At 34.3% G+C, this 14,743-nt stretch overlaps 1 protein-coding gene across 2 annotated transcripts in view; it reads left to right on the plus strand.

Annotated features, from left to right (window-relative positions):
* The window catches only part of LOC131056809 (microtubule-associated protein 70-1), a 29,290-nt gene extending 22,889 nt beyond the window's left edge, over positions 1 to 6,401 (plus strand). For both annotated transcript variants that reach the window (XM_057991083.2, XM_057991084.2), the window contains exon 13: positions 5,606 to 6,401. In XM_057991083.2, coding sequence (XP_057847066.1) covers positions 5,606 to 5,624 — 19 coding nt within the window. In that variant the 3' untranslated portion in view covers positions 5,625 to 6,401. The remainder of the gene's footprint in view (positions 1 to 5,605) is intronic.
* Positions 6,402 to 14,743: the final 8,342 nt, after the last annotated feature.

Below are 14,743 nucleotides of genomic sequence, written 5' to 3' on the forward strand. Positions count from 1 at the left end.
GGTTTGGAGGAATTTGAGCAAAGCAAATAACACTCTCGTTCAACCCTAGGTTCCTCAATGAATTTTGAAATATGTCTCGAATCGGCACGATTCTTGCCCTTCTTCGCTCTAGAGCCTTTCACCTTTGTCTGCATGTCACCATTGCCCTTCCCACATCCAACACAACTCTGTTTCCTTCCTGCGCTCTGCTGTTGGGCACAAGCTCTCTCAACACCCTCACACATCCCTCAAATGACACTTTATTATGTTCCTTGACACAATTATTAGATTATTTTTTTTATTTTTAATTCTTGTAGTTTGTTTACTTAAAAAAATTAACTTCTAAGGTTTTCTGTTTATTATTTAGATTTGTATTTAAACTTCGGAGTTTTTAAATTCTTATATCAATAATTATCCGTCTCTTGGAAACATTGGATTCAAGATACAGCAATTGAAATTCATATCTCCAGTAAGTTGCTTTTATGCATGGAGTTTGGCGTTATCATCATTCAACACATGGTGGTTAATGTGCCTTGTATTGTTTGATTCCAATATTCAAAAACAAAAGGGTAGCTTATAATCTATGCTTGCCAATCGTAGCTTTATCTAACTTGAATTCCTATGACAATGTTTGTGTTTAAAACATTGATACAAATGAACTTTGAACTTTTAAATCTAAGCATAAACCAAGCAGCATTATTTTATAAATGCAATGATTATCTCCAATGTATCTGTAATGTTATGTTGAATTGGAAGGTTGCAAGCAAAGCACGATAGAAACTTTTAAACATGTTCTTCTAATAGGCATACGCTTCTTCCATGATATCTCCATGCAATTGAGGACATGGGAGTACTTAAAGTTTGGCATATCAAAGGGCTACGTTATATGCCCCTAGGTTTTGTTGGGTGGTTATCTTGTATGATCACACAAATGGAGATCCAAGTTGAATAATTGATTTTTGATTTTTTTGATTGACAAATTGCCCTCTTTTTAACTAAAGTGGGGGATTAGATGCCATGAACAAAGGTATTCGTTATATCAATTTCACTTTTCGGCTTGACTGTGGCCTCGTCTTTTGAGGTATGACACACCTAACATTTGATGTGGTATAATAGTTATTATTTCAGACTAGCATTTATATGAGAGATCTAGTTGCTTTAGCTTATCACAATTGAGTGGTTTACTTGTTGAATTGGTTTGCCTTTTTTGAAGAAATTGAACATTTTATAAAATCCAAGTTGAGTAGAGAGTTATCATATACTTGGGAAAGGAAATTGTGCAAAAAACGTAGTGTTATAGTAGAAATGAAATAGTTCTTTTAGATTTTTGAGCTTGTGTGATTTGATTTGTGTCTAATTTAGTCATCTAAAGAGACCTCAAAGAGCTAGTACACTAATGATATTTCTCCTTGGGAATGTTGGTAATACCCACTTGACATCCAAACACCTTTAAGCATTTATTACACCTAATTCCTTACCATAAAGTACAATGACAATAGTTCCAAAGTGGATACAAGCTCTCTTTGCTCCCTTGACATTCTAAAGAGTTTAAACAAAAAAATAAATCTAAAATAAAAACAAAAACATAGACTTTAAAAATAAAAATTAATAAGCAATAAAATGTAAAAATAAAAAATACCATCAAGTTTAAAATGTTGAGAAATTTAAAAATAAAAACAAATGGCACTTAACACTATTTGTTAAATTTCCAAATGTGCATGATACGGATGCATTCTATTGAAAGTATTATTGTAGTCTATATCTGTAGTTTATAAATTTTAATATAAAATGTACAAATCTAAAACTAAATACCAAAGACAATGTTGACGGGTGGGAGGGCGACCATTCACGAGAACATAGTCAAAGATACAGTTTTCATGGGCTCATAGATATAGTTTTTGTAGGCTCATAAGAGGCTTAGAAAATATCAAGAGTCATTCAAACAAAGGAGGCACGGAAAATAATCCTGAAACTAAATAGAAACACAACCAAAACCTTATCTCAAACCCTTTTGCAGGTACAAGTTGTCTTTGCAAACTATGGGGGTGATTTTTTCAAATTTCTACTGGTTGTTTGGTCTGTTTCATGCGTTTGTTTTGTGTTCTATGGCAAATTTAAAGGAAATTTTAGGATGCTTTTTTTTTTGTTTTTTTTGAATTGTAGGTTTTTGGGGAAACATTGCCAGCTAGTTTTAGTGAATTTTTAAAACCAAAATGTTTGGAAAGGTGGCCAGGACATCTCTTATGGTTGGAGATGTCTCTGCAGCCATCTTTGGTATAGGAAACACAAGGCAACTTTTGAGATGTGTTCCAGGTTTGATGATCTTTTATGCCAGTGTCAAGGTGTCAGGTACTTCACTAAGCTTGTTTTGGGTTCTAGATGTTGCCAAGACTGCATGAGGCTACATGATGTTTGGAAGATGGATATTAAATGTAATATCCCTGCATAAATTTTGGTAGATTCTTAAATCTTCTAATCTTATCTTTGCACTTACTCTTATTTTTTGTAAATGAATAACCTGTTATTATTTTATTCATAACCTATTAGTTAATATCATGATTATTGTTTGATAAATTATAAATATTAAAATCACTTTATAATAAATTATCCATTGTAATCATGTTCAAATAAGTAATCTTTGATCGATTAAAAAGGGATAATGATAATTAATAATGAAAATGAAACCCGATGGAAAATGGGAATTGGACTTCGTCTTAATCACTTCATTAACTCAATAGTGGCTGATACCTTTATGAATCTGACCGATTCATGGTCAAAAGACATGAGTAATGGTCACGGGTGTGTCCCTCCCAAAAGGTCGCAAAGATTGGAAAGTTTAAATAGGTTGCGATCTCCCTTGGCAAAGGGACGGAGGTAAACTAAGGAAAAGGGGAGCATACAGATAGGAGAAAAGAGACATCAGCAGGTATGGTAACGGATGATAATATGGTCTGCTGCTAATACAATTTTAACATTGTTAATTCAATCAATATTTGGATATAACTTAATATCATTAATACAATTCAATGTAATTAATACTAATAATTTAAATTAATATGGTTATTACAATTAATACAGCTAATACAATTTTTAATTTTTTTAATTTTTTTATATTCCAGATCGTTTACAAATATTTTGCTCATATGAGCATCAACTTGAGACCATTACATGACACTAATATTTTCTCATATCGAGCAACCACAACCATGACACTAAAACTAGCTCATTTCGAGCAACCACACTAGAATCAACCTGTGGAAGACCATGAGTCGCAAATTAGAATCAACTTATTGGAAACCACCATTAGCTCATTTTGAGCAACCACACTAGAATCAACCTATGGAAGACCAAGAGTCACACATTAGAATCCACTTACTAGAAACCACCTAGAAGCCAACTGTGGAAGACTAAGAGTCGCAACTTTGAATTCCATAGTAGATGTCCCTTTGGGATTTGAACTTTGATCTCCACAATGAGAATTCAATGCTTTAACCAATACAACACAACCCCTTGGACGCTAATACATATTATTCATGACAGTTAAATAAATTAATACAAATCATTCATACAAAGTTAATTCTATCAATAATATTAATACTGGTAATAATAATACAGTCGATACAATTTAAGAATGTAAAATAATATTAATACAATATTTAATAAGACATGTTTTAGATAAGGATTAGTGGTTAACATAATCTAATATAACACTGCTAGACAATACATTACTAGTATAGCATGAATGATATAAGGTTGGTAATAAATATGATATAAGGAGGTTAATGGAATATATCATAATGATGTTAATAAATTTCTGTTTAAACTTCTAAGGCAGAAGTGGGAGAGTTGTAAGAGGGGAATGGTGTATGAGCATTTTTCTAGATATGCCACCTCAAAGCGGGACAAGATGAGCCCATAGAGGCCAAAGGAGTACAAAGGGTATGGTCTTTGGGTCTAGGAAGAGATGGTTTCTAGGCCACTCTCTGCAATCTTTTACCTCTTCTCCACCATGGCAAACAAATACAAGAAGTAAAATGGTTAAGGTATTAGGATGATGACTAGTTGAGGGTCAAAGGCAACTTATTGTAGCTTCCCTACTATCTCCATATGGATCAATTGTTGAAGTGAATCTCTCATAAGAGGTGAGAGGTTGATATGATGGAGGGGAACGGTGTAAAGCCCTCACTATGTACGCCACCTCATGATGATGATTAAGGACTGTCGGTTAAGGACCACATGAGGCCATAGAGGTTAAGGTCTTGCTATTGGGCCTAGGGTAGAGGATACTTGGGGCACCTCGTCACGTCTTCCAACTCAACCCTCGTTATGGTTGAGTTTCCATGTGATTGTTGATATTGGTTTATACATATCCTAACACCCTAGAATTGGATGTATTTTATGAGTTATATCTACATTGTTGTCAAACCTCATTGGGGGTTTCGAAAAAATAGGCTTATCTCGTCTTATATTCGTAAATGAAGATTATATCTTAACTATGTTTGCTCGTGTGTCATTTTGGAATTGTGAATTTGGGGCAAAGTATAAGGTGATCCCAGAAGGGGACATTACATTAAAACCATGTTTGGATTGTTAGTACTTGTCATAGCTTTTGACGCATCAATGGAATCACATGCTGTTGATTTCAAATAGAAGGAAAACAACCACTTTTTAAAAAATATATAAAGAGGCTACCCTGTACACCTTTTCTGTCATCGTGCATTTTTACTGTGTTATAGCTTGTCACGAATTTGGATTTATTTATAATTTGGAAGTTCTATAATTAATTTTAAGTACTTACTCTTCTACATTTTGAAAGTTATTCCTATGTTCTGTATGTCCTTGTTTCCTCCAGCTTTGATAAGTTATTTCAAAAGTCGTTGATTTCAAATAGAAGGAAAACAAAGAAGAGTTGTAGTCTACTTTTTAAAATATTATAAAGAGGCTACCCTTTACACCTTTTCTGACATCGTGCATTTTTCAGTGTGTTGTACCTCACCTCTCATTTGTCGCGAATTTGGATTTATTTGTAATTTGAAAGTTTTATAATTAATTTGAAGTACTTGCACTTCTACATTTTGAAGTTATGCATATGTTTTGTATCTCTTTGTTTCCTCCAGCTTTGAGAAGTTATTTTTGTAAAACTAAGACACTGGGTAATGTTTTTGACTTTTGTTTTTATAACCTTTTTGCATTTAGTAAAAGCATACTCTTAAAGTTTTGAGCTCTTTATTAAGATTGTTGGTTTTACGTTTCTTAACTAACTGTTTGATAGGTCAGTTGTAGGGAAGATTTAGAAGCCCAAATATTACTACATTGAGAAAGAAACATGAATGTGAGTGCAAATCATGTGATATGGCAAGCTTTCCATGTGATATATATTCTGGCTTTGGGATACCATGTAGTGTGATTCTGCCAGATTTATTGTTTATGATGTATATTGCTAAAACTGTTTTGCTGAATCACAATTTCTACATCCCTTGAAATCTTAGAAGCATGTTCTTAAGGTTTGGAGTTGAGGATCAATTAGAAGTTTCTGTTTTCACCTCGTCTTTCACCTTTCAAGGCTAATCATGCTTTTTCAATATCATGGTATTATATCTTACCGTGTATGATTCTGGTCTTGCAGAAGCACACGGAATATTTGAACATGCTCTGTTGTCAAGAATGCAAGCATACCGTACTTATGTTGCAACTCCTGTACTATGCACATTCATTTTGGAAAGAAACTGAATGAATTTGAAGGTGATTACTGAAGGTTTGCCCAATTAAAAGGGCTTTATGTTTCAGTATTGAAAGCGAGAAAGTGAAGGTCTCTGTTTGAGTCTGCAATCAGCTATATTTGTATGTATCTGCTAACCTACAATGAGATAACCATGACACTCGTGGCAAGTATCAAGTTGTCATAGATTGTGCAATATGTCAAGGACAAGTTGATGGTATGGGCTCCAATCTCAGGTGAATAGAAAGCGGATTGCTATTGTTAACTAGAGGTGGAAGTTTGAGCTTGTTCATTTTTTGGGTTTATCTTTTGTGCTATGTTGTGTACTTGTCATTATTGACTAGTCTGTAGACTATGTATTATGTTCGCGACATTTAACTTGGATTGAACCAGGACCAGGTTCAGATTTTGCATATCAGGGCAGTTTGTGGGGACTTCTAGATGCTGTGAATATCGATTTGTCTATAGGCTATAGTCTGATTTCGATACACTATTAAGTGTTCCTAACCAAATTTATAGATTTTCTTTCTCATGTAATTCTTGCATCTCCTAACTAGTGTGCAATGCACACCAAATGGGCAGATTACTTTGAATTTCAATTTGTTTATTCTCCAGACCTGAATGTCAACCAGAGGCATATTCATTCATCTGGGATATATTTACTCATAATTTGAAACGAGATCTTACCTGTGTTTTAAAAATATATTTTTACCATGAGTTTTGTCCTGGATTTGTGCATATGATGGTATATCTTATAGAGTCTAGACTTGCCACTCTTCTGTAAGGGCATGCTGAAAAAATTAATGCTAAAATGGAGTGAATTATGCAATGAAGTTTTATTTTGAATACTTGGCCCATGAAGCCTACATTAAGATTATAATAGCTTTTGAATGAAGCTTTATTGTTTCTAATCGCACAACTCCCAGAGTTGAATATTAGATTTTAAATTTACCAGTGTATCAGAGCATGAGCTTTCTGTTAGTTAACGCTGGAGTAAAGTCTTCATGATAAGGATTGTGTCCATCAAGTACAATGTACAAATATGAATTATAGAATGTGTACATGTTTGCTCCAAGGCAAAAATGATGGTTTGTATAATAGTAAGTGAAAATTGATATGGATTCCAATTTGTTTTCGAAGATTTTCATTTTATCTTCTACTTATTTATACTAGTGGGAATTAATTTCACTTCTCAACTAATGTATGATTTACAAGTTATTAAAACGGTTGAAGAGCAGCACAAGCAATTGGTGTCACCTTTGGTTGGTTGAAACTATTTTTATGGAAGTCAAAAAGAAAATGTCAAAACCATTTTGATTGTGGTTTGCGCTGCAACTTTTCTAGAGTCCATCGATTTTTCAAGAAGATAGTAAAGACTGAAGAAGAGGTCATGATCCATGCATGAACTAGTAGGTCCTTTGGTCATTTTTCAGAAGAAATACAGAGGCAGCTGTGTCTGGGTTGTGCTTGGTTCTGTCTTCCTTATGACTTTGACTTGTCCATTCAAAATGTTAGCGTTTCTTGGCATCATTTGTGTTTTGGCCATATGCTATCATCCCCGACAGTATGTCTAAATTTAATACCAAAATTTATATGACCACCTGTTAACCTAATATAATTCTGATATCCTCATTTTGGCAACCTTGGTGTCCATGTATTTATGCTGGCTACCATCCAACTGAAGGCAGGGGTGTACAGCCATAGAGTGTTCCGTAGATTTCCGTTTTTGGGTAGCACACTTAATTGGAACTGATTTTTGGGGCAACAAGTCGATGGGTGTTATTAAGTGTTTTATTTGGGTTTAAAGTTGACGAAAACGATGGTTTTGACAACCGATTAATATCATCTTTTACAATGGTGTAAAACGAAACAAGCTTTTGAGAAGATTGGGGCCTGTGGATTAGAGTAATCTTTGGATACTACAAAATAATTTTTAGATCAACATACATAATTTCATCAATTTCATATTGAATCGAAACGCATTGTGCAATCAAATGCTTATATTGTTTTTGAATGTACCACTTCAATCCATTTCTTGATGTTCGTATCTATTTTTTCTTTTTAATGATATAAACTTGGTTTGGGCAATGGCATTAAGACTTGTTAGTTTGTTTCCATAAAATGATCCTGCGGCTGTTTCTCCTTGGTGCACAAAGTGTGGAAGTCTTGTGCAACTTTTCTTCTAGCTTTTGAGTGAAGTTTGGATTTTGTGAAACGTGTCTGGGTTAATGAGAGGTGGTTTTATGTGGGATTATTACAATTCTAACTCAGGCTTTGTGAAACGTGTTAAGAGGTTGTGGGTTTTGGGGCTTTTGTTTTGTGAAAGGTGACAGAATGTGGATTTAGGCTTTTGTTATTTTACAATATTTTGTTGGTTCTTTGTACTTGTTTATAATGAGCATGCTTGTCAATCGCCATTTTTTTGGACCTACATTTTACATTTTGGTAGATGTTATAGATATTTCATTAGGTAGTTTTTCAATACCAATAAAATGAATGCCATGTTTGTCCTTGCCTACGATGGACTTGCATTATTGGTTCATAAGGATCAGCGTAACTCGTTAATTCTTATTTTTTTAATGGTTAGCAATAAGCAAAATGGCTTTTAAATATGTTATCACTAAAGCTTTGAATTGAGCATTTTTTGTATGATAATGTGATTGTTGATTAACGATGGGTGTAGTTTCATAAATGTTAGTTTTCATAGGTGGTTGTGGATTTGCAGCAGCCGTCAAAATGACAAAAGGTTGAACTAGTAGTTAGTTCATGGGGTGGATTTGTAAATATCAGTAACTGTCCTTTTGATTAAAAATGCAATTTAAATTCTCAATATTGGAAAAGTGAGGATTGGATTGATGAGGAGAGGACAAGTGTAACCACATGGTTGGTGGGGATTCAAGGGAAATCAATGGTTTGGGATTATTTGGGAGAAAGAGGATGATCAAGATAAAATGGTATGATTGATTTTAAAAACACTTTTTTTTTTAAGAAAATTGTTTTGAGGTTTGTTGTGTGTTTGGTTGGTGGTATTTTGTGGATAACACCTAAGTGATTTATTTATTTTTTGTCCATTTCACATTGTGACTACCACAAAGGGAAGGGGCTAAGCCCAATGAAGGTGACCCGGATGGTCAAGATGAAATGGTACCTTGAAGTACCTTGGGGTTTGGGCAAATCTCTGTTCCTTAAAGAAATAACAAGATTCATGCCACATGTACAAAGGCTTATGCTTTGTGTACAACAGATCCATACTTGTGTGCGCTCACGTCTATTCTAGCTCCAAAATGGCAGTACGGATTGACTAACATGCGTGTTAGTCGTGCATTTTACAATGTCGATTTTGCAATAAACAACTACGATTGACTAACACATTGTTATCACATTGTACGAAAGGTCCGTTTTGGAGCCAGAATAGCCGTGCCTTTTTGAAGTAGGTGCATGATTTGTAGAGATTTATGAGAGGAATGTGCAAGTGGGCTATAATTGGGTTAAATGGTTTCAACTCAATGAAAAGTTGATGGTTAGAGATGTTAATTAAATAGAAAGGATTGGGGACTTAGATAAATCTAAGGTTGATCAAGGAAGAAGGATGGATGGTTAATGATTAGAAGGTCCCAAATGGGAGTTAAATGAATAAAGGATTTTATGAATTAAATTGTACAATATTATTTAATTAATAATGTGATGGAAATTAAATAATTAATATTTTTGAGATGGTGTTACAAAGTAGCATAATTTAAAAGAAGAATCAAACTATTTGGATTAGGAAAAAATTAGGGGTTCATTTGGTGTGTAGTCTTGTTGATCCATGTTTTGTTTCTAAATCCCTTCCCAAATGCAACTAGTTGCTTGGATGTTTTTATTTCGATAGTATTTTGTAACATGTTTTGGTCACATTGGTGGACGATGTTAGGTATTTGATGTTCATTAATTACCTTATTCTTTTTCGGACCTTGTCACACTTTGTCACCATGTGTCACTTCACCATGTCACATTTTGACGCTTTATCACAACATAGTTCAAATTTTGTATTTTTTTTTGAAATTTAATTATTTTAAATTGAGACTCTTGTCTAGATGTTCATGTAGCAAACACACTATTCCACAAAATCCCATTCATGAAAAAATGAGCACAATGTTGGCAACCCAATTTGATATCTCATTTTGCTTTGCTCTTCTTTAAAGGTTGCACATTCAGACAACTAATTTGGAAAATTTTAATGGGTCTCCTAGGTGTCAAATGGTGCATAATCTCATAAAAAGCTCAAGTCTATGATTTCTTTTTTTGTTTCCCTTGATATTTTGTGTTGTCAGAGTTTCAGAGGTATCCATAATTGCATGCCCTTTTTATTGATCCTAAAACTTTACCTAGAATCCTTATAACATTTGCTTAAGTTCCTTTTTAGGGTTTCAAGTTCTTCCTTTATTTGGTACTTGTTACCTTGTTTTGTCATGTCCTCAACACCTAATATTTCATTCTCAAAATTGTCTAAGTGTTTGATCTTTAAATTTTTAGAGTGTTCCAGACTCCTATCTCAAGCTGAATGAGGGTGTTTGATGTGGGATCTTTGATAGAAGTTCAACAATGAGGGGTTTTTAGGTGATTTTGTTATGGTACCGAGGTGGCATATCAACGCTTCCCTTCTTGACATATTAGTAGAAATGTTTTTTGGGCTATCTAAAGTGTTTGATCTTTGAACTTTTAAGAGTGTTCCTTACTCCTATCCCAAGTTGAATGAGGATGTTTGACGTGGGATCTTTGATAGAAGTCCAACAATGAGGGGTTTTTAGGTGATTTTGTTAGGGTGTCAAGATGGTATATCAATGCTTCCCTTCTTGACATATTAGAAGAAATGCTTTTTGGTCTATTGGGGTTTCATGTCCCTCAATCCCTTCAAAAGAAGACTAGGGGTGATATTATGGCCTAAAACTAGAAAACATTTAGAGTTTGGCTGAAAATTAAATTTGGTTCCAAAACTATAGAGAGTTCTTGATGGGGCATTAGGTGCCGCTAATCTTTTAAGTGCTAATATATTCTAAGTTTGGTGGGTATTTTTTAGGCTTTTTGGTTTTTTAGTGTTTTCATGAACTCTGGAACTTATCTTTAGTTCCTTGTTTTTCTTAAGTTCCTCTTTCCACATTCTTCCTACCCTCAAAAGTGCTTCTTGTTTCCCTTTCAGACCTCAAGTCCCAAACAAAAAGCATGATACTTTTGTTTCTTGTTCCCCATTTCCCTCCTCTATTTGTTCCTCACTTGACCCTCATCCTTCACATCCTCATGGATGTCAAGACTCTTGCGTTCCAAGTCCACGTTTTCCTCCATATTTTAGTTCCCACTTCCTCCCATAATATGCACTTGAGATTTTTTATCTGTCCATTCCTTTTGGACTTGGTGTCCTAAATGGAACTTGCAATATCACATTCTAGTCTTGGTTTCCTTCCCACACTAGACCCCTGCAATACCCAAGCAAACTTCATACACTACTGAGATCTTGGAACTATAGGTTCTAAGTCCTTTGTCCACCCTGGAGCTCGACTTCAATGAAGGGAAATGACTTTTTTTTGTGTATTTTTATGGTTTGGGTTTGTTCTAAATTTGTTATGATCTTTATCGTAATCTTTGAAGAACGAGGTCAAAGTGCAAAATCAAACTTGATTGTCTTTATTGATATTTTGTTTAGTTATAGATGTATATATGATCTTTTTAGCCAAAACCTTGCAAAGCTTTGACATGATGTCTTTTCATAATAATAAAGGAAATGCTTCACTTGTTATTTCTCTATTCTTTTCAAACTTCAAGCCTTGAATGGAACTTGGGATCTCACTTTCTAGTCTTGGTTTCCTTTTTGCTATTGACCCTTGCAGTACCTAAGCAAATTTTAGAATAAACTTGGAAGTATTTAGTTTGCCTCGAAGGATGATGCCTACTGGCATATTTCCAATTTCTTGTTTCGTCCTAAGGTTTGGTGCGTGTCAGTCTTTGGTTGCATTTAAGGTTCCAAATTCCTCCTAGAATTCAAACATGATACTTCAAGACAATCATGGTTTCAACTCTAGTAAAGGGAATAAACTTTTTTTTGTGGTATTGTAAATGAATTTACGCGGGTTGCATTATTTTTGGTTTTCTAACCGTTGTTTCTTACGGCCATTTTCACGAGCTTTTAAATTCTCGACGAAGCTGAAGGGCACTACGTGGAGTTGCTGTGGGATTTCGCATAGGGGCCTTTTTACTGTGTTCTCAAAAGCTCCGCTATGCCACCGGGTGTCAAGTCTTCCATCCGAATCCAAAAGGGAGGGCCCATCAACTTTACAAATCTATTTCAACAACCGCTTGTCTTTCCCGCAGGATTTCTAGAAACCTCGAAAGAAAGATCATTTTGTAATCCATGCCTGGTTGCCATGTGTTTGGAATGTCCGAGTGGGGACATAACCTGCATCTTTTCCAAGGAATTACACTTGTCATGCTGATCGAGAAAATATAGACAGTACAGGGTTATGGAAGGAATGGACATCATGAGCCAATGCAACAGAAAGGAGTGGTGACATCAAAAATCTTTGACATGTGGACACAAAGGAATAATGGCTGTGATCAAGTTGGAGGCTAGACAATTACAGTAACCATCATGAGGGCTAAAGACATGCTAAAGGCATGTGGGGGTAGTTGATTTTTGTTTCTTCCTAGATAGTTGGTTTTGGGAGCTTATATAGGGCAGGCCATGTTTCTTTTAGGGAATATGATCTCGAAGTTTTACTCTAGTAGTTTTATATATGCGCAGACTTCTATTTGATTAAGATACATAAATAGATTGTGCTCAAATAACCTTTTTATTTTATCTTGATGTTGAATGTTATGATTCTGATTTTAATAGTAAGAGTAATCGAATTATGTTTGTTTAATTCTTGTGATTACTTGTGATAGAGATTTTGTTATTGTATCATGTCAATTTGATCAAATCATCTTTTAGTATTCATGAACAAATAAATGATGTGTGTTTTAGCAAGTTTTAGTAGATGTCTCCATTGAAAGATTTGAATATTTAGTTTATGTGTTTGTGAACCTTAAACTTTTTGTTCTCTCAGCGAATGAAGGGCTAACAATGTTTTGTACTTATTTTGAAATATCATAGATTTGCTATCCTATAGTGATGCTTGCTACCAAGATGTTGTGGTGAACTATCTTAGTATTAGATGTTGTTCTGAATTCCTTCTTCCCTTTTTCCTCAAAAAATTAAAAGAAAAGAAGAGTTAGCTTAAAAAATCCTGGAGGTTGCTTAGTAAGTCACAAGTCTAGGTCCCCCATTTGCTAAGCTTCCCATAAGATTTTGTTACCTTTCCAAGGAGCAATTTTTAGGATCAACATGTATTTTTCATGATTTGGGTTCTTTTCAAATATGTAATGAACTTATTGTAATCTTAATTAATTAGTTTAAAGCATTAAATCAACTTTGATTGAGTGTCTCCATTAGAGATTTGTTCATTTCTAGATGTATATGTGATTAGTTGGCTAGTCATATGACTATAAGGGTTCATTCCAAATCAATAATGAACTTATTGCAATCTCTTATGAATATGTTTAAAGTATGGAATCAACCTTGATTGAGCGTCTCCATTTGAAATTTCTTTATTTCTAGATGTCTATGTAATTAGTTGGCTAGTCATATGACTATAAAAAAACTTTGCAAAGTTTTGGTATGTTATATTTTCACAATAATGAAAGAAATGTTCAAGTTTTTCCATGGATTGTTAATTAAACTCATTTAATATTTTACAGGTTTGTTATTTCTTTGAATGCATGGGTAGAACATGGTTTACTTATGCATTCTAAGGGATACAATATATAGTGAAACCTTCACGAAGATGAAATTGAGATCTTGATCATTACACATTTTGAATGAATCCATGAACTTGCTACCCTATTAGAATTGACACTAGTCTACTATCGACTACTCTTTTCATCACCCCGACACATTAAACCAATTCAATCATAACCACCTTCTTTCAATTATGTTGTATTAGTTTGTCTATGCTTCCATGCATGAGTGCATAACAAAAATAAGGATTGTTTACTTTTATTCTAAACATTTTACATGATAAACCCGCTATATAGAGGTGCATATCTTTCATTTCTAAACCAGAACTTAGGTACACTATGACAACCAGAGTGAGTTACACTATACAATGAGTATGGTTTATGGAAATACCTAGCTATTTAGTGCCAATAATATCATATAATTCAAGGACCTTAGGGGAACCTTTCTTTCTCTTATAGAACTATAAGTGGAGTAGTTCCTACCCACCTTGGTAATTGGTCCTCAATTTCCCAACTTGTACATGAGTTTTGTGGTATTATTACCAAGTTAGACACCCCTAACACTCGGGAGACTATCCAACCTTAAGGATTGGAGACTTACAACTTAAATCACCAACACACCTTAAGCATTTTGATTTAGAAATAAAAAATTATTAGGGCTTGTTACAAGGGCATGCATTAATGCGTCTCTCAAAGTAAAGATGGATCAAATTTCTATAAGTCATGATTGTATTGAGCTCTGATACCATGTTGAATGTTGCTATAGGAGCCTACAAGATCAAATGACAAACAAAACACTTTCCACAAGAGAAAAGAATACAAAATGAATTACAATAGTACAATGGGGTGCTTATAAATAAAGCACATAGCTAAATTAAGGAGAACTAAAGTGCAATCATGAGGAGCTAAATAAAGCTCAACTCTAGCTAAACTAAATGCACAAAAGCTACATTAGAAGCAAGCACTCCTAAGTGAACTTAAGCAAAATAGCAAAAAAACATAATTAGTTGTTAAAAAGCAACTAACAACTAAATATGTTGTAACACCCCCCCTTAAGTGAAACTTAGGGTGATTAAATTTTTTTCCAAATGCTTGAAGGCAGAAATGGGTCCCGACAACTAAAGGCCTTATTAGGTAGCCATGTACAAACCAATAAAGTCTCTCTAAGCAGTGAAAAGGAGAAAAACCATGTGGGAAAAAAAACCCCTCTCCAAAAGTGAGCGACACAATGCATGA

The sequence above is a fragment of the Cryptomeria japonica genome, chromosome 4 (genome assembly GCF_030272615.1).
Source record: "Cryptomeria japonica chromosome 4, Sugi_1.0, whole genome shotgun sequence".
NCBI lineage: Eukaryota > Viridiplantae > Streptophyta > Pinopsida > Cupressales > Cupressaceae > Cryptomeria > Cryptomeria japonica.